Source organism: Octopus bimaculoides, chromosome 29 (assembly GCF_046866305.1).
Source record: "Octopus bimaculoides isolate indiv1 chromosome 29, ASM4686630v1, whole genome shotgun sequence".
NCBI classification, from domain to species: Eukaryota; Metazoa; Mollusca; class Cephalopoda; order Octopoda; family Octopodidae; genus Octopus; species Octopus bimaculoides.
Genome location: NC_142956.1, coordinates 7,480,694 through 7,502,924, shown reverse-complemented (window position 1 = coordinate 7,502,924; position 22,231 = coordinate 7,480,694). Strand labels below are relative to the sequence as shown.

The following is a 22,231-nucleotide window of genomic DNA, read 5'->3' as shown; positions in this document are numbered from 1 at the left end:
AGTCTGCCCACAAACGGGCAATGCACACACCCTGTGTATGTGTGTTTGATATTATTTATATTCCTTGGGCTGCCCCTCATTCATGTGTGTATTGCCAGTTTGTGGGCAGGTTGCTATTTATAAGTCACGTGTACAATGTGCAACAGTACAATGTGCAATGGTTAGTGTGAAACTAATAGTAACATTCTGACCAGCTATATACCATTGTCAGTAATATAGTGTTTAATGATATTTTATATATATGTGGGTGTCTGTATAATGCACTCAGAACCATGCTTATAGCTTAGGAGTTAAATTTAGGATTTCTCAGTTTTCTGTGAAATCCTAAATTTTGGTAAAACTTTTCCCAGTTGGTTTGCACACTATGGCAACACCATTGATATGTTTTCAGTAGTCTGTGTAACATCCTTTCTTTTTTTATTTGAGATTCTTCAGTTTTTTTATGAACTATTTGAATGAAAATTGTCCATCTAGACACTATTTTTTTCAGAAAATGAAGGGTAATGATACATGTTAAGCATACATTGAGTATATTATCATCATCATCATCATCGTTTAACGTCCGTTTTCCATGCTGGCATGGGTTGGACGATTTGACTGAGGACTGGTGAAACCAGATGGCTACACCAGGCTCCAATCTGATTTGGCAAAGTTTCTACATCTGGATGCCCTTCCTAACATCAACCACTCCGAGAGTGTAGTGAGTTCTTTTATGTGACACCAGCACGAAGGCCAGTCCGGTGGCACTGGCAACGACCACACTCAAAAGGTGTTTTTTACGTGCCACCAGCATGGGAGCCAGTCCAGCGGCACTGGCAATGACCACACTCAGATGTTTTTCACGTGCCACCAGCACATGTGCTGGTAAGGTGACACTGGCAACGATCATGTTCAAATGGTGCTTTATTTAACAGAAAACCATAAAAGTGTTATAACATTTATTAACGTAATGAATTATTGAGCACCATTTCGACGGATAACGTCAAAAACCCTATTAGTCATGGAATCTGTCAATTTCTGAATAGAGCAGGTTGGACTACCTCTGCTGCAGCTTTGATGTAAATTGGCATTCATTGGCATAAACATCTTGTTTAATGATGGACCAAAGATTTTCATTAGGGTTGAGATCCGGAGATGCTGGTAGCCACACTATCAACCTTTCACCTTGTATGCCATACGACCCTAATAATGTTTGGATTATCTCAGCAGAGTGGGAGGGAGCATTGTCATGCATGTATACAAGATTCCTTAGAAGTGACAGCAGTATGTCATCTAGCCAAGGATCCAAGACCTCCTGCAGGAGATGGCAGACAGTGGCTGCAGTCATTATAACCTTTCAGGTACCTTGGCTAACCCTAACCCAATGATACTAGCCCACATGACTCCTCCACCCTGTTGTTGATGTCATAAACGTTGGTGACGCTCATCTCTAAAATAGACCCAACCATTTTCCCAGCCCTCAGGACCGTCAAGGGTCACCCTGGTTTCATCAGTGAAAAGAACACAACTCATGTCTAACGTCATGTACTTTTGGGCCCATTGAAACCTCAAACTCCTGTGACAGAGCATTAAAGGAAGCAGTTTTATGAGTTCTTGCATGGAAACCATGGTTCCGAGGATGTGATTTCTGATGGTTTTTGGTAATGAGGAAGTCCAGAGGCAGTGAAAAGGACTTTGCTTGTTTGTCCAGGTTTCTCCATGTAACTTACAGTCAATATTCCTTAAATCCTAACTGTTACAGTCTTCGAGGTCCCACAATTGGATCGTTAAGTATATATGTATGTGTATATATATACATATACATATACATATATCAAAATGGAAGACTGAAATTTGTTTGTATTATTTATTTTCCATTACACATGTTTCATTTGCTAATAGGTGTTACAAAGTTTTACATGAAGAAAACATGTAAAATAGCTCCTATTAGAAATTCTTGTGACCAAGAATCAAATAATATAGTATTATTTGATGAGATATCTTATTTGTTTTCTTCTACATATAAAATTTTGTAGCTCCTATTAGCAAATGAAACACGTGTAATGGTGAATAAATAATACCAAATATTTTCCAGTATTTTCAGCTCTTATGCTTACTTCTGTCTCACACAGATATAACATCTACATATCAATTTGGAAAACGGAAATAAGCAGACACAGCTTCGTCTTTTTAACCCTATCTACACAATGTGTGTGTATTTCAATTTTTTTTTTTTGTTAAGGAGTTCATTTTTTTCCTCTTAATCCTTTCTGTCGAAGAGCATTGGCTCAAAACGTCAAACACTTTCCATTCTTCCCAAGTGTTAAACTAATACACCTGCTTGTTGTTCCTTCATCTGTCTTTGTCTTTTGTTTTCCATAAATTTGAACTATATATATACATATAAGGGTATGTGTTCACTGTCATCACCATTTTGCATCCATTTTCTATGCAGCCATTTATTGGATAGGTTGTTAAGAGTCAAGTCCTTATTTGAAGCCACCCCCCACCCCCATAGAAAGGTCAAAAGACCATGTGTCATTTATATATTTCTTTTGTGGTTTTGCTTCCATGACTGAATATGTCTCCTTCCACCCAAACCTTTGCTGAATACTATTTACTGTGGCACCAGCACTAAAGGAGTTGTCATGTCCTTGACGAGATAGAAATAAAAGGATTCCTTCACACATTGTTTTGACTAACCACTTTAGGAAGCATGCTTGGTGTTTTGTATGATAAAGATGAAGTCACATCTGAGATGTGACCATTTTCAATATGGAGGAAAAGGCGTTTGGTAGGAATTTCAAACAAAGTCTAAGATACCATATGCATTTGCATTAGGGATAAATAATGTGAGACCAGTGGTATCAAACAATATCATCATCATCATCATCATCAACATTTTCATGTTGATTTTCTCATACTTGCGTGGATGATGAGATATTTATTGAGGCAGATTTTCCATAGCAGGATGCCATTTCCATTTCCAAGCAACCTAACGTTTTGATATTTCCATTCAAACAGCACAATCATCAGACATGATTTTGTGGAAGACTCCAAAACAAATAGCACTGCTTGCATGACAGTGACACTTGTTTACAACTGACATGCAATGTTAAGACAAGGAAACATGAAAGCTCTCTCTCTCAAACACACACACACAAACAATGGGCTTCTTTCAGTTTTCATTAATTAAATCCACTCACAAGACTTTGGTTGACCTGGTTATAGTAGAAGACATTTGTCCAAGGTGTCACACGGAGGGACTAAACTTGAAACCACAAAAATATGAATAAAAGGATGAAAAGAAATACACAGAGAGAAAAAATGTGTAGAGATTATATATATATATATATATATATATATATATATATATATATATATATATATATATATATACACATATATATATATGTGTGTGTGTATATATATGTGTATATATATATATATATAGTAGCAACAGAGGCAGTATTAATACTGAGAAGTAATATTTAACCCATTTAAATGTTGATGTTCTGTTAGAAAATATGTAGTAGTGACAGTCAGTAGCAGGCAGTGGTATCTACTGAAGTATAACTTCTTCTAAAAGAACATCCATATTTAAGTGGGCATAAACCCTACCCCACTCCTCTCTCCCCCCCCTCTCTCTTTCTCTGTACATATATATATATATATATATTTACTTGGAGAATGGAGAATGGAGCAACAAATACATAAACTACGGTTTATTACCTGCCTCTGGACGCCCTCTTCCCAAGACGGTACCCATACAGGTGATCCCCAGGAGTGCCTCCGGATTTAAACATCCCCTGGTTGCTTGGATGCTTCAGACTACCCCTGAAGGATCGAGGCAAACCTACTACTTACCTATATATATATATATATATATATATATATATATATATATATATATATAAAATCATTGATTGGAGAACAAACATCAAATTTGGGCCGACTTTATATAACTCCACGCTTCTATACATTTCATCATATACAAATAATACCATAGCCTTCAACATATAAAAGAAATATATAAACACTGAAGGTAAAAAATATATATATGCACATATAAAAAAATACAAAACTATATACAAGGACCTATCTGGAAAAATGTATATAAAAATCAACTAAAGTAGGTGATTAAAAAGAATTACTAAAACATTACTAAAATTTTACCCATCGACTAAAAATATATCAAAATAGTCAGCTCTTAAAAATGAAGCAATCCATGGTAGGTCCTGAAAAAGGGTAAAGTCAAAATCCACACCTATGACCATTTCAGGAGTTCATTGCCACAGTCCAATTGCAAGTTAAAGTGCATCTTGGCAATGATCCCCTTATCAGGATGAACAGAAATCTCTAGGAATTTACATTCAAGTAGTTCACAAGAATTACAATACGAACATAATTCTTATTTATAACTTTTAGCAGGACCAGTCCAAAATTCCTAACTAAAAAATATAAGTCCTCTTTTACCTTTCTGAAAGTATATAAAAGTAAGGCTAGATGTGGTAGATAATATTTAGTTTGCTTACTGGGTTTCAAAACTGGGTAGAAAAATTCCTAGAAATAGCAGCCACCAACCTGGCAAACCATAAAATAAAATAATTTTCTTATATAGTGTTTTTCTTCTATATATTTTTGTATTTTTTATATGTGGATATATATATTTTTTACCTTCAGTGTTTATATATATATTTCTTTTATATGTTGAAGGCCATGGTATTATTTGTATATGATGAAATGCATAAAAGCATGGGGTTACATAAGGTCGTTGACCCAAATTTGATGTTTGTTCTCTAATCAATGATTTTTGTCTGTCTCAATTTCATTTGAGCAATTCTTCTTTTGCAGTCCTATATATCTTTTTTGTTTCCATAAAAAAGAAACAAAAATTATATATAGAGATGTAATAAGCTCGGGCACAGCTGTGTGGTAAGAAATTTGCTTCCCAACCACATGGTTCTGGGTTCAGTTCCACTGCTTGACACCTTGGGCAAGTGTTTTCTACTATAGCCTCAAGCCAACTAAAGCCTTGTGAGTGGATTTGGAAGATGGAAACTAAAGGAAGCCCATCAAATATGTACTTTGTAAAGTTGTTGACTTTAGGAAGGGTATCCAGCCATAGAAACCATGCCACAACAGACAATTGGAGGCTGGACAATTCCCTGGCTTGCCAACTCTGGTCAAACCATCCAACTTATGCCAGCATGGAAAACAGTTGATGATGATGATAATGGTATATGTGTGTGTGTCTTTGTGTTTGTCCACACCACCACCACCACTTGACAACCGGTGTTGGTGTATTTATATCCCTCATAACATAGCGATTCAGCAAAAGAGACTGATAAAATAAGTACCAGGCTCAAAAGAAATAAGTACTGGGGCCAATTTGTTCAACTAAAATTCTTCATCATGATGGCCACAGTCTAATGACTGAAACAAGTAAAAGATAAAAGATATATATAAATATAAAAGCTTTATTGGATAGGTTCATGTTCACCCATCAAACAGACCCATCTAAAGAGTTCCTATAAAGAAGAATATGAAACTCTTAAATTCTGGGAAACTAGAATCCTGTAAGCTACATCTATGTATAACCTTATATATATATCTTTTTCTTTGCTTAGGTGCTGAGTTGTTTGTTTGTTTATTTGCTTTTTGGTGGGGAGATAGGTTTTGTCAATGAAATTAAATATTTTTATATGAAATTTAACTGAAGCACATGCTAACTACCTACCTATGTATATTTATATATATATTAGACAGAGTAAGAGAAAACATCAGCGATGTCTCTTTTGGTCTTTCCGACAGCTGTTTCAATAATTCTTACATATTGCATAAGTGTTATTGAAACAGCTGTATGAATAAGTGTATTGAAATATCACTGATGTTCATGGATATAGATTCATACGTGTGAATGTAGGTGTTTAATGGAATAAATTAACTGATACTATTGGACATTTGTAGTGTGTACAAAGCACACTAATATTGTGTGTATGTATGTGTGTGTATATATATGTGTGTGTGCGTTGAATATATACATATATATATACACATACATATATATATATATATGCATGTTACATAAAGATAATACTTCATATATATATATATATATATATATATATATATATATATATATATATATATATACATGCATATATATTCCTACACTCTCTAATATAAAGTATAGGCTAAAAATGAGGCTAATAATTTGCAGCATTTTTAAACTCATTAATAATATCACAACTACAGTAACAACAGCACAGCAACAACAACTAGAAAAATGTTATTGGTGTTTCAGATCACGACATCTTCAAATTCTAACGAAACCTCCACCCTGAAGTCACCCAGACAAACAGCATCGACGACTGCGATCACTGATTTACATAAACCCCATCATGTAACCACTGCTATCTACACAACAGATCCTCAACAGAGAGCGTTTAGGTAACTATACGTAATATATCTGTCACACTGCTGCTACTGCTTCTACTGCTAATAATAATAATAATAATAATAATAATAATAATAATAATGGATACAGTTATAGGTGTAGTCTTAATATAGAGCCTTGCTGTATGCTAATATTTTCACAATCTTGTTGATGCCTTAGTAAAAATAGTATTTTATTAAGTGTATGTGATATTTACTTATGTCACTCTGCCATTGCTACCACTACTGCTTATTAAAATATTAATAACGATGATGATAACATTGATTGTGGTTATAGGCATAGTTATAATATAGAGAGCCTTGCTATATGCTAACATTTTCACAAACTTTGTTGAAGCTTCACTTAAGACATTTATTAACTGTATGTAATACTGTATATGCATATATGTCACTACTATTGCTGTTGCTACTACTACTACTACTACTACTACTACTACTACTACTACTACTACTACTACTACTACTACTACTAATAATAATAATAATAATAATAATAATAATAATAATAATAATAATAATAATGATAATAATAACAACAACAATTATTATTATTATGGTTTTAAATGCTAGCACAAGGCCAGCAATTTCTAGGGAGGTGGAGATGAGTCGATTACATTGACCACAGTGCTCAACTGGTACTTATTTTATCAACCCTGAAAGGATGAAAGGCAAAGTTGACCTCAACAGAATTTGAACTCAGAATGTAAAGAGTTGGAAGACATGCTGCTAAACATTTTGCTTGGCATGCTAAGGATTTTGCCAGCTCACCATCTAGATAATGATAATAATAATAATTTCAGATGAAAATCATGTCTCCTCATTGATATGACTATCCCAATCGCCATAAAATTATGTTAAGAACTGCCAAAAACTGAGCAAATATAAAGATCTAGAAATAGAAATTGGCAAATTGTGGAGCCTCAAGACTAGAACAATACCTATGACAGTGCCTTAGGAATGATAGCAAAAAAGGGCTGATTGTTAGCAATCCCATACATGAAGTAATCCAAAAATGGAAGAAATTAAAAAAATAGTGTCCACGGGAACAAACTTTTAATTTTCTTATATTTTGACAGACATTGAACAATGCTCTGTACAAAAGCAAGAAATATGGCACCCTAGTCATAATACTGACTTGAACTTCTAACTTGTTGTCTTTTGAGGTCTCTGGGGGAGACTTGGAGTCAACTTGTATAAATGCAAAGCAAAAGCCAAGCATATAATAACTCCTCCTGTCAGCACAAATCCTGAAATTTTGGGGTCGAGGGTCAGTTCCTTACATTCACCTCAATACTCAACTAATACCTTATTTTATCAACTCCTAAAGGATGAAAGGCAAAAAGAAATGCCACAGAGCATTTTGTTTGACACACTGATAATTCTAACAGTTCAATGTCCTCTGACGTTGTGGAGGATTAAACTGGAGACCTGTGTTATATCTTGTTATGATAATATCCTGCCAAAAAACAGACCTCATCAGTGCTGGCGCCATGTAAAAAAACCCACTCAGTCTGCCCTCAACAAGTCAGGTCGTCTTCCATTTTTATCTATAATTTGTCCTGAATATTTAATTTTACGCAAAAAGAATTCACATTTCCCCTCACTGAGTGTGAAACCGTAATCTCTTATTTTTTTAAAAGCCCACTTCACATGTTTGATATGTTGATCACGAGATTCCCTTTTAATTAATACATCATTGAGGCATGGAATTGCAAATTGACTGTCCACCAACATCGCATCCATAACCCATTATTGCAGGTGTGACCTTCAGACCAAACGACAATCTATTATATTTGAATAGTCCTCTGAGTGTGTTCACTGTTAGAAGCTTCAAGCAATCCTCATCGTCTTTAATTTGTAGAAACTCATCAGATAGATCCAGTCTCAAAGATATTTTTCCGCCATTTAATTTTGCTAAAATATCCTCCAGATTAGGCAGTGGTTAGTGGCACATTTTTAGACAGTTATTCAAACCAGTAGAAATATTGGCACACACCCTGATTTTTTTTAATACACACAGTTGGTGCTATCCACTTAGAATAATTTACTTTTTGAATAATTCCCATCTTCTCTAGTCTGTCTAATTATTCCTCTACCTGCTTTATTACACCAAATGGTACCTTTCAATTAGGCTTGAATACAGGTACAATGTTTTCCTTTATTTGGAAACGGGCCTTAGTCTTAGAACAGATACCTAATTTATCAGACATCACTTCAGGAAACAAGTTTTTTAATATTTTCTTCAATTCAGCTGATGAGTTATTTTCACTGGTGGGACAGCCACTTATTTTCTACAGAACAGACTTATGGGGAGGTCCCATGAGTTTAACAACTCCAACCAGTCCGTACTGAACAGATTGGTTGCGTTTTTTTACCATGAAAACTTTTGCTCTACAGGTTTTTCCCCAAAATGTGATATCACTCCACATTTTACCTACAAATTGTAGTTTTTCACCTGTCATACCTCATGCAATTTTTAATGTCTTTCTTAGCGTAGGTTTCCCAATTCTTTTCTATGTGTTGGTTTTAATAACTGAGATGTCGCTACCAGTATCTAGTTGTCATTTGATATTCACTTTCTTTACTTTTACATGTACAAATTTCCTCTACTTTCCGTTGGGTAAAATTTAGAATTTTTATGTTCAACCTTCCTAACTTTGCTCTGCAATGTGAGCTCTTGTGTCCTACTTTTTAACAACTGTGACGGTTTTGCATTTTGAAAGGCCAATCCTTCCTTAAATATAGGGCTCCACATCCATAGCATGGGTTTAGTCATAACAATTTTTTTTGTTTAAACCTTCCTGATCAACATGCTTGTACTTGTGAGAACTCCTTCTCTTCAATTTTCTTTACATCCTGACATAAGTTCGCCATTCTTTGACACTCCTCTGCAACTATCTGCAAGGTTAAACTTTGGTCTGCTTGTTCAAGTTTTGTGAGAATTCTTGTATGTATTTCCACATCTTGTTTGCCATAAGCCCTTATACAAAAATGAGCTACTTAAACATACCAGGAGTTTGTTCCTTCAGTTTAAACCTTTCGCATATTCAGTTTATGGTCCTGGCATACATGACAAAATCTTCATCCTCTTTTTTAAGTAGATTCCAACACTCCCATTGGAACTCTTATCACTGAATATTTTTGATTGTAGTTCCTGGAGATAAATTTCACTAGTTTTTGGGGATAGGATGAAATTACAATATTTTTCGTGTTCAGCTGGCGCTAACTTACATAATAATAGTTTTACTTTTTTGTTGTCCATCCACAACTTGCAATCTTCTTTGAAGATTTCTTTGTACATTCTAAAGTACACGGCAAACATTATACCCTCCTCTGAATTCCGATATTTGAAGCATCTGACAAGAACAAACTTACAGTATTTCTGGACTCCTTAAGACATAGCTGTTGTTTTTCTTGTTGCTGTAGTAGGTGTTTCTGCAACTCCTGTTGGTGTTCTTGCTGTTGCTTTTGCAACTGAATTACAGAACCTAATAGGTTTTCCATAATTAACAACTTTGTGTCACAAGAATATGTTAACTGACCTTCATGAGCTTTGAATCCTCGTCGCCAATATTGTTGTATCGCCAATTGTTATAGCAATGCTTCTTTTACAAGTAGTAACAATGAAACATACAACAAAGTAACAATCCAACATTATTTCCACAAACTATACACAAACCAACAAACGATATTCTGATAAACTACGAAAGCAACACCTTACGACTTCCTGCGATTAACACCTACTCTGTCTGGTCTCTCACTCAGACCTCTACTATTTATAATCATTCGGTCAAGTCTATTCTCACAGTTGGGTGTCATGATTTTCATCACAACAGGAACTATGACGGTGTTTAAATGTTCTAACAGAATGCAGGCAAATATCTTTGCAGCTACAGACAAAAGCAAAATCCCACGAAAATTACCAAACAGATCCTTTGGCCCCGATTTATACAAGAAGACTAAAATGACATCAGTCCATCTTGAGGCACTTTCTCAGTTCTCCAACAGTGACAAATTAACTTATTTAAGAGTTCAAACATTTTGTTACCCCCATATTTCAAGACCTCTACATAGATTCCATCAGATCCTAGAAACTTATTGTTATTCAGCTTATTCACAGCTAAATAAATGTCATAAATGAATCTTACTGAAAGCTGAAAGAGCAACTGCAGATTGCTCTAAGGAAAATTAAACAGGAATGGTGGAGTGATAGGGCAAAAGGGGTGCAAGAAGCAGCTGTTAGAAATGATGCCCAAAATCTTCCTTAATAGCTCCAGTGAGAACGGTAAATGGACATTGCTTTAGACTCTTTTACTCTTTTACTTGTTTCAGTCATTTGACTGCGACCATGCTGGAGCACCACCTTTAGTCGAGAAAATCGACCCCAGGACTTATTCTTTGTAAGCCTAGTACTTATTCTATCGGCCTCCTTTTGCCAAACCGCCAAGTTACGAAGACGTAAACACACCAGCATCGGTTGTCAAGTGATGTTGGGGGGACAAACACAGACACACAAACATATACACACACATACATATATATATATATATATATATATATATATATATATATATATATATATATATATATATATATATATATATATATATATATATATATACATATATACGACAGGCTTCTTTCAGTTTCCGTCTACCAAATCCACTCGCAAGGCTTTGGTCGGCCCGAGGCTATAGTAGAAGACACTTGCCCAAGGTGCCGTGCAGTGGGACTGAACCCAGAACCATGTGGTTGGTAAGCAAGCTACTTACCACACAGCCACCACTTCTATTCATAAGCACTGGGTAAAATATTTTTCTGCAATTTTCTGTTTCTGTCTATCAAATTCACCAACAATATTTTCAATTGCCCAGGGCTACAGTAGAAGATAATTACCTGAAGTGCCTTGCAGTGGAACTGAACCCAGAACCGTGTGGTTGGGAAGCATGCAACCATGCATGCATGTGCATGTGTGTGCATGCATGTTTCCCCTTGTCTAGACATCACATAGTAGTTGTAAGCAAATGTCAGTCGTACAGATTGTATTATTCATCATCATTTAAAGATCGGTTTTCCATGCTGGCATGGGTTGGACAGCTTGACGGGAGCTGGCAAGCAAGAGGGCTGTGCCAGTCGTATGGTTCGTCAAAGTTTCTATGGCAAACAAACAACTGAAACCTGGTCCTCTGGCTTGGCAGCTCCAGTCAAGCCATTCCAGCCCATGCCAGTATGGAGAACAGACGTTAATGGATGGTGATTCATTTCCAGTTTTATTGTTGAAAATATGTCCAGCCATGGGGAAATATTACCTTGTTTGGAAGTAGGTAACGGTTAGCAACAGGAAAAGCATCCTACTTCAGTGAATTCCATCTGAGCCATGCAGGCATGGAAAAGTGGACGTTAAACAATGATGAGGATGAGAGTGTGTGTGTATGTGTGTTGTTTCTGCATGTGTTCATTCAACACTGCTTGAGCAAAAATGGTAACATTCTTTACCTTGTCCAGTAATCCAAAGTCCCAGTATTCAACAGTCTTATTACTTCTAATATGGACGTGGTTGAGGGGGGGGGAGGGAGAAAACCAAGCACTTGTCTGTAGAAAAACAAGTGTTCTACAAGTCTCATCTCAGCATGTTAATGTTGATATAAGCATGGATTTATGTTTTCACATCTCTGAGCATCTATGTACATATATATACATGTTTCTGATTATATTCATTCTCATGTATTCATATATACTAGTCTTCGTATGCATGTTAATGTGTCTGTGTAAATGTATGTATATATTTATATTTATATATTTATATATTTGATCCTTTATATTGAACACTCAATATTTCATCTACATTCAATACTTTATTTCATGGTGCCATCCATTTTTATTTTATTTTATATTATATATTGTATATTATATTATATATTGTATATTCCATATTCTATACCCCACATTAGTTCTGCAGGAATATAAATAAAACATAAAAAACAGACAGTGTTGGAACTCTTTTAAGCAAAATAATATATTCCTCTATACACAATCATACAAAAAAATCCACCTTTTTTTGTATTTATTTTTACTCGCATATATATATATATATATATATATATATATATATATATATATATATATATATATATATATATATATATATATATATATATATATATATATATATATGTATATATATCATTATTATTATTATTATTATTAGACAATACAAAGAGTGCAATGCGATTGCAATAGTTGTTTTATTGGTTGAGTGATATTTTGACAGCAAGCCTGTTTTTGTCAAGTTCAAAATGAAAAGCGATACATAGAAGTTCAAAATTTGAGCAAGGCAACCAGCATTCCAACATTAATGGGATGACATCATCAGTCTTCAATGTTCAAGTTTACAACTGGAAAAAAGAAAAGGACAAATAAGAACATTTAATCAAACAGTTTTGTGTAAATTTGATGAAATTCTCTTGTCATTTTATTCATCCCTCCAGCGTGTGATGTTAATAACTCACAAACATGTTTCTCCTCATGCATTTTGAGGACTGAAAGTGTATCAGATTCAGAATATATTATGAGAATATGCACTTTCAAGTCTTTTTCAAAATTGTAGCCATTTGATGTAAAATGTTTGGCAAGTTCTGGCGAACTACTATTATTGTGCCTGACATCATATCTGTGCCCATTTAATCTTTTGTTTAATTGTTCTATTGTACAACCAACATAAATTGTGTTTGGTGCATTCTGCTGTGTACACCAAATAAGGATCTCTACACATCCGACCTTCCATGTAAATCATAATATTTCTGTTATGATTCCTCATGGAATTGATGACTCCTGTTTTTGCACAATGAACAGGGCTCCTCTTGCAGCTGTTTTTCAAGATACAGCATGCAGACACTTTAATGTTAGTTTTCTTGAAGTTAGAAGTAGAGATTAATAGTTCTCTTATATTTTTATTCCATGTAAAGGCTACAATAGGTAGCTGAGGAAATATATATTTGAAACGAAGATATTTTCTGCAACATGCTGATAACTTTCATGCAACACTTTTGAAATGCCAGCAAAAGTTCAGTGCCAGTTAATCACTAAAGGAATTCTCCTATATATTGTACTTTGTTTGCTAAAATTATGTGTGAAAGTTTGACTTACCTTGCTAATCTTAGCTATGTCATTTGCATTTTCCTTTAACCATGCACGATTTATCTGGATATCAATTGGGATGCTTTTCAGCCCAGTTATGCCAGATTCAATCATCATCATCATTTTTATTTTCAGTAAGCAGTAAGCATAGGAGAAATATGTTTGTGAGTTATTAACATCACGCCCTGGAGAGATAAATAAAATGACAGGAGAATTTCATCATATTTACACAAAACTGTTTGATTAAATATTCTTCTTTCGTCCTCCCCCCCCCTTTTTTATTTCATTTTCTTTTTGCCAGTTGTAAACTTGAAAATTGAAGACTGATGATGTCCTTCCATCAATGTGGGAACACTGGTTGCCTCATACAAATTTTGAATTTCTATCATTTTGAATTTCCATGTATCACTTTTCCTTTTGAACTCGACAAAGACAGGCTTGCTGTCAAAATGACATTCAACCAATAAAGCATCTCTTGCAATCATATTGTGCTCTTCATATTGTCTATTTACCTTTGTGAGGAGTTACATCAATCATTTAAAAATATTATTATTAAGGCAGTGAGCTGGCAGAACCATTAGCACGCCAGGTGAAATGCTTTGTGGTATTTCATCTGTCTTTACATTCTGAGTTCAAATTCCGCTGAGGTCAACTTTGCCTTTCATCCTTTTGGGGTCGATAAATCAAGTACCAGTGAAACACTGGTGTTGACGTAATTGACTTGACCCCTCCCCCAAAATTGCTACCCTTGTGGCAAAATTTGAAACCATTATTATTATTATTATTATTATTATTATTATTATTATTATTATTGTTATTATTATTATTATTATTATTATTATTATTATTATTAAGATGGCAAGCTGGCAGAATCATTAGCATGCTGGGTGAAATATTTAATGGTATTTCATCTGCCGCTACAGTCTGAGTTCAAATTCCGCCGAGGTCAACTTCACTTTTCATCCTTTTGGGGTCAGTAAATTAAGTACCAGTGAAACATTAGGGTTTGATACAATCAACTATCCCCCACCCCACCAAAAGAATTTCAGACCTTTCACGTATAGTAGAATGGATTATTATTATCATTATTAAGAAAGTGGTGAGCTCAAATTCTGCCAAGGTCAACTTTGCCTTTCATCCTTTCAGGGTTGATGAAATAAGTACCAGTTATGCTCTGGGAACGATGTCCATTCCACTCTCCCAGAATTTCAGGCCTTGTGCCTACAGTAGTAAAGATTATTATTATTATTTAGCAGAAGCAACAGAGCAAGAGACTTTCATGCATTGGTACTTGAGAAATGGTGCCAACATATGAAACTCTCAGCCCTTGAGTCACTCTGTTGTTTCTGCTAAATATTGATAAAAATATACATATACACATGTTGAGTTCCGTTTTTTCCTATTTACATCATAACTAAATATATACTTAGATATATATATTCAAAAGTATATAGTAACTCTTCACATTAATGTAAAATTGTTTTCATTATAAGTGAACAACATGTGTGTGTGTGTGTGTGTGTGCATGCATGTTCTCACATACACACATATATCCTAGTCTCCCAGGTACATTCTAATGTAGCGCCAGCTTTAGTGAGGTTGTCATGTCTCTGAAATGACAAGAGTCCTCTTGACTCTACGACTCTACATTGTCTGCTCCTGTTTGGCAACCATTTCACAGTGTGTACTGATTGTATTTCATTATCGTACAAGCATAAGTGAACCCCTGTGCTTATATATGCAGAAATTAAGATAATCATAAGTTTATATCATTTGTTTACACAAATGATATAAATTAGTGTTCATCTGAATTTCTCCTCCATTTACTCTGTGTATCATAACTGGTAATACTATAAAGTATACAGCTAACCAAACCACTATACTTGAAGCAGACAGGATGAGGATAATCTAGGTGGCACTCTCAACTCAACAGTAGCAGTTGTACACATGTATTTGTACACACAAGTTACACTATATGCATATATAAAGCTTGATAATGGGCACAGGAATGTTGGTCAATCATGGCTTAGATATAAGGACAAACTGAGGAGTAACCTCTCAGCAGTCAATATAGCTCACAACAACACCTTTTAGCAAACAGCCTTGGAGTGAACGAAATGGGTACCATCTTATCAAAATGGTATAAGAGACTTTATTACAACCAGGAGAAAAGTGGCTGTAAATATACCATCATCACTAACCCATAATCCTCATATTTGCAACATCTACAGCTTCTTTGCAAATTGCTGGTGGGACTCAAATGCCATGCTTGACATAAGCATTATGACTAGCAAAGAAAGTATAGGTTGTTGGATCTTCATACATCAAAACTGATAGGAGAGTCCATCATGTGTATGTATGCATGTGTGTGTGTGTGTGTATGTATATATATATATATATATATATATATATGGTGTGTGGTCTAGTTATTAGATTGCACTCACAATCTCACAATCATGGGTTCAATTTCTGGACTGATTAGCACACTGTGTTCTTGAGTGAAACACTTTATGTCATGTTGCTCCAGTTCACTCAGCTGTAAATGGGTAACCCTGCAACAGGCTAGCCACCTGATTGGGGGCAATGTTGGCCTACTCACCTAGCCAGAAAGGTGGCATAATTGGAAAGCTAAAACAATGCAAAAGTACTTTGTGACCAGCAATGTATAACAACTTCCAACAGTTTGATCGATCACGAAGTGTGTGTGTGTGTGTGTTGATTCACCTGAAGCAATGAATTACAAGACTCAATACAAATGTAGAGTTATTCTTCAAAACATTATAACCTTTCAAGATTTTTATTTCCAGTACTCAGAGCTATTCGTTTCCAGCAATCATCTGGTAAACTGAGCCGGTTTCCTTCAGTCTTAGAATTTTTCTTTTTTTTCTTTCTTTTGAAACATTAAAATGAATGAAAGTTTGAAGAAAATGCTTTTCTTTATGTTCCCAGAGCCAGCATGACTTGTCCCACCTTCTTTCTGGCATTCATTCCCAATTTTGAGAGGAGGGGTTGGTTGATAACATCAGTCCCAAAAAAGAATTATTGTTATTATTCATTTTCTATTATTGTGCTTCCTAATCACATGGTTCCAGGTTCAGTCCTGCATGGCACCTTGGGCAAGTGTCTTCTATTATAGTCTTGGGTCAACCAAAGCCTTGTGAGGGGATTTGGTGGATGGAAACTGAAAGAAACCCATCACATATGTGTGTGCATGTCTGTATGTCTATGTCTGTTTGTCCCCCAACATTGCTTGACATCTTGGGTTTGGGTGTGTTTACATCTCCGTAACTTAACAAGGACATAACTTAGAATAAGTACCAGGCTTAAAAATAAAAAAGTGCCCCAGCATGACCACATTCTAATGACTGACACAAGTAAAATATAAGAAAAAAATGGTAAAATAAACAATGTGTTTTGATATTTAATACATAATGTAGTATTTGCTGCCTGCTAACATAGGCACATGACTACATATTATGAAGAGTTTAGTTACTGAAACCATCCCAAGTATATGACTGATATTTATTAGATAACATACTGATACCATATCTGTTGGTTTGCCTCTATTTCAGATTTCCTGCCCATATTCGGAACCAATTGTGCCTCTTGCTGAATTCACCCAATGCCCGCGGCAATGACTGGCGGATGTTGGCGCAGGCATTGACTGTTGACAGGTAAGTTTACCGATGTTGTTGTTAGTGTTGTTTAGCCCTAGGTCACTCCTAATCCAGTGGCGCTAAGAATCAAATGTGTCCCAGCTGTGACAATCTCCTATTTTATCTAAGCATAGTGTATCTAGGACTACATTTTCTAATGTATAGTATAGTAGCTAGTATTAATGATTATAGATGTTCTTTAGTCTCTGATCCAGGAAACACCCATGTTTCCAGAGGTGAACTATTCAAACACCAAAGAATTCTTCTCAACACATGGCTATGATGCTGCCCCACTACTTCTGCACATATCGTCAGCCACCAAAGGACATGCTCAACTGATTAAAGTCAAACAACTGACAAGCAAATCTGTGGTATTGAGCGGAATATTTGCTGTAGCCCATCTTTTATACCAAGACAAAACAATATACATGATAACACTTCCAATCAATTAAGATCAGAAGCGATGAGAGCCAATTCCTGGTACTGCATCAGGGCATTTATATTATATTATTATTATTATTAATGCAACAAGCTGGCAGAATCATTAGTATGCTGGGTAAAATGCTTAGCAGTATTTTGCATGTCGTTAGGTTCTCAGTTCAAATTCCACCAAGATCGACTTTGCTTTCATCATATCAGTATCGATAAAGTAAGTACCAGTGAAACACTGGAGGTCGATATCGGCTAGTACATCCCACCAAATTTCAGGCCTTGTGCCTTTAGTAGAAAGGACTGTTGTTGTTGGTGGGGGTGGCAGCAGCGCGATGGCAGAATTGTTAGCATGCCAGGCAAAATGCTTAACTGCATTTCATCTGTCATCACGTTCTGAATTTAAATTCTGCTGAGGTCAACTTTGCCTTTCAGAGTCAATAAATCACTTCAGTTCTGGGGTCGATGTAATCGACTTGTCCCCTCCCCACAAATTTCAGGCCTTGTACCTTTAGTAGAAAGGATTATTATTATTTTGTTTCTATTTTTGGTTTTATTGTCATTGCAGGTACATAAATTACTTTGCAACGAAGCAAAGTCCAACAGAACACATCCTCGATCTCTGGGAGGCACGGCACCGAGAGGACACAGCTGTCACAGACCTGATGAACATTTTACGTACAATGAGACGCATGGATGCGGCAGCCGTGCTTGAGAACGACTCTGGGGCTTGGTTATGAAAACAACAACAACAACAACAACATGGGACTATTACAGCAACTATTACAACTACTACTAATACTATTAATACTTCAACAATATTACAATGTACAAATAACAGCGTGTTGGCCTCTGGGAAGAGGATGATATATACATATATGAGAGTGTGTATGGACTGATGTATATACACACACAAATTATTGTATATGTGTGTGTATATAAATATATGTGTGTGTTTGTATGTATGTATATATATGGATGTATTATGCATATATAAATGTATGTATATATATGTATACATATGTGTATATATATATATACCTATATGTATATATAATATGTGTATACACGTACATATATATATGTATACATACATGCATATATGTATGTGTATATATGTATACACAAATATATATGTAAATATATGTACGTGGGTATATATATGTATACATATATATATATATTTTTTTAAATAACGTTGACCACTAACATGGACAATTAATGTGCTAAAAATAGATCACATCTTGTGTATATTCAGACCTAAATTGCTCTCAACATGAAATATAGCAACATACCAAAACGTAAGCGGACAAGACATTTAAAATCACCTAAAAAAAACATTATTAAACAGGTAGCGGTTTCGGATCTAACAAATCTTACCGATTGTCCATTCCTCTTCAGCCTTAATTGTAATGTAACCGCAATCATCAGAATCGTATACAAAGTTGCCCACCGCCATGGGTAAGCGTGTATATGGTTCTGCTAATTACAGCTTAATGGTGAAATAGGGGTTTTGCAAAAATGAAAACTACCTAAAAGTGTCTAAAATCGACTGGAAATCACAAAATAAGCATTTTCAAGTTTTGTTGCTTTTTCATGGTAATTTGCCAAATTTTGTGAGTTTGTGTTTTCTGAAAACGCTTGTGACTTCGATGAACTCTATGATAAATATAATGTTTTCAACACCCATCTCGCTTATATTAACCATCTAGACTTCAAACTGAATAGTGGTTTTGCAAAAATGAAAACTACATAAAAGTGTCTAAAATCGACTGCAAATCACGAAATAAGCATTTTCAAGTTTTGTTGCATTTTCATGGTTATTTACCAAATTTTGTGAGTTTGTGTTTTCTGAAAACGCTTGTGACTTCGATGAACTCTATGATAAATATAATGTTTTCAACACCCATCTCGCTTATATTAACCATCTAGACTTCAAACTGAATAGTGGTTTTGCAAAAATGAAAACTACATAAAAGTGTCTAAAATCGACTGCAAATCACGAAATAAGCATTTTCAAGTTTTGTTGCATTTTCATGGTTATTTACCAAATTTTGTGAGTTTGTGTTTTCTGAAAACGCTTGTGACTTCGATGAACTCTATGATAAATATAATGTTTTCAACACCCATCTAGCTTATATTAACCATCTAGACTTCAAACTGAATAGTGGTTTTGCAAAAATGAAAACTACCTAAAAGTGACTAAAATCGACTGCAAATCACGAAATAAGCATTTTCAAGTTTTGTTGCATTTTCATGGTTATTTACCAAATTTTGTGAGTTTGTGTTTTCTGAAAACGCTTGTGACTTCGATGAACTCTATGATAAATATAATGTTTTCAACACCCATCTAGCTTATATTAACCATCTAGACTTCAAAACGAATAGTGGTTTTGCAAAAATGAAAACTACCTAAAAGTGTCTAATATCGACTGGGAATCACGAAATAAGCATTTTCAAGATTTGTTGCTTTTTCATGGTTATTTCCCAAATTTTGTGAGTTTGTTTTCCGAAGACGCTTGTGACTTCGATGAACTCTATGATAAATATAATGTTTTCAACACCCATCTAGCTTATATTAACCATCTAGACTTCAAACTGAATAGTGGTTTTGCAAAAATGAAAACTACATAAAAGTGACTAAAATCGACTGGAAATCACGAAATAAGCATTTTCAAGTTTTGTTGCATTTTCATGGTTATTTGCAAAATTTTGTGAGTTTGTTTTCTGAAAACGCTTGTGACGTCGATGAACTCTATGATAAATATAATGTTTTCAACACCCATCTAGCTTATATTAACCATCTAGACTTCAAAATGAATAGTGGTTTTGCAAAAATGAAAACTACCTAAAAGTGTGTAAAACGACAGGAAATCACGAAATAACCATTTTCACGTTTTGTTGCTTTTTCATGGCTATTTGCCAAATTTTGTGAGTTTGTGTTTTCTCAAAACGCTTGAGACTTCGATGAACTCTATGATAAATATAATGTTTTCAACACCCATCTAGCTTATATTAACCATCTAGACTTCAAAATGAATAGTGGTTTTGCAAAAATGAAAACTACATAAAAGTGTCTAAAATCGACTGGAAATCACGAAATAAGCATTTTCAAGTTTTGTTGCTTTTTCATGGTTATTTGCCAAATTTTGTGAGTTTGTTTTTCTGAAAACCCTTGTGACTCCGATGAACTCTATGATAAATATAATGTTTTCAACACCCATCTAGCTTATATTAACCATCTAGACTTCAAAATGAATAGTGGTATTGCAAAAATGAAAAGTACCTAAAAGTGTCTAAAATCGACAGGAAATCACGAAATAAGCATTTTCAAGTTTTGTTGCTTTTTCATGGTTATTTGCAAAATTTTGTGAGTTTGTTTTCTGAAAACGCTTGTGACGTCGATAAACTCTATGATAAATATAATGTTTTCAACACCCATCTAGCTTATATTAACCATCTAGACTTCAAACTGAATAGTGGTTTTCAAAAATGAAAACTACATAAAAGTGTCTAAAATCGACTGCAAATCACGAAATAAGCATTTTCAAGTTTTGTTGCATTTTCATGGTTATTTGCAAAATTTTGTGAGTTTGTTTTCTGAAAACGCTTGTGACGTCGATGAACTCTATGATAAATATAATGTTTTCAACACCCATCTAGCTAATATTAACCATCTAGACTTCAAACTGAATAGTGGTTTTGCAAAAATGAAAACTACATAAAAGTGTCTAAAATCGACTGCAAATCACGAAATAAGAATTTTCAAGTTTTGTTGCATTTTCATGGTTATTTGCAAAATTTTGTGAGTTTGTTTTCTGAAAACGCTTGTGACGTCGATGAACTCTATGATAAATATAATGTTTTCAACACCCATCTAGCTTATATTAACCATCTAGACTTCAAAATGAATAGTGGTTTCGCAAAAATGAAAACTACCTAAAAGTGTGTAAATTCGACTGGGAATCACGAAATAAGCATTTTCAAGTTGTGTTGCTTTTTCATGGTTATTTGCCAAATTTTGTGAGTTTGTGTTTTCTGAAAACGCTTGTGACGTCGATGAACTCTATGATAAATATAATGTTTTCAACACCCATCTAGCTTATATTAATCATCTAGACTTCAAAATGAATAGTGGTTTTGCAAAAATGAAAACTACCTAAAAGTGTCTAAAATCGACTGGGAATCACGAAATAACCATTTTCAACATTTGTTGCTTTATCATGCTTATTTGCCAAATTTTGTGAGTTTGTGTTTTCTCAAAACGCTTGTGACTTCGATGAACTCTATGATAAATATAATGTTTTCAACACCCATCTAGCTTATATTAACCATCTAGACTTCAAAATGAATAGTGGTTTTGCAAAAATGAAAACTACCTAAAAGTGTCTAAAATCGACTGGGAATCACGAAATAACCATTTTCAACATTTGTTGCTTTTTCATGGTTATTTGCCAAATTTTGTGAGTTTGTGTTTTCTCAAAACGCTTGTGACTTCGATGAACTCTATGATAAATATAATGTTTTCAACACCCATCTAGCTTATATCAACCATCTAGACTTCAAAATGA

The 22,231-nt window shown here is 34.6% G+C and overlaps 2 protein-coding genes and 1 long non-coding RNA gene across 5 annotated transcripts in view; 1 reads left to right on the top strand and 2 right to left on the bottom strand.

Annotated features, from left to right (window-relative positions):
• LOC149130326 (netrin receptor UNC5B-b-like) overlaps positions 1–18,609 on the top strand; it is a 64,536-nt gene extending 45,927 nt beyond the window's left edge. The window contains 3 exon segments of the mRNA XM_089345701.1: positions 6,287–6,432; positions 17,148–17,249; positions 18,229–18,609. Of these exon segments, the coding sequence (XP_089201827.1) occupies positions 6,287–6,432; positions 17,148–17,249; positions 18,229–18,400 (420 nt within the window). The 3' untranslated portion in view covers positions 18,401–18,609.
• Positions 1–22,231, bottom strand: part of LOC149130325 (uncharacterized) — a 179,790-nt gene that overhangs the window by 130,567 nt on the left and 26,992 nt on the right. The window lies entirely within an intron of this gene.
• On the bottom strand, positions 12,665–13,818 carry LOC149130327 (uncharacterized). Its single transcript, XR_016238955.1, has 2 exons — positions 13,585–13,818; positions 12,665–12,833 (listed from the first exon to the last, which is right to left on the bottom strand). It is a non-coding gene; the product is annotated as an uncharacterized LOC149130327 (long non-coding RNA).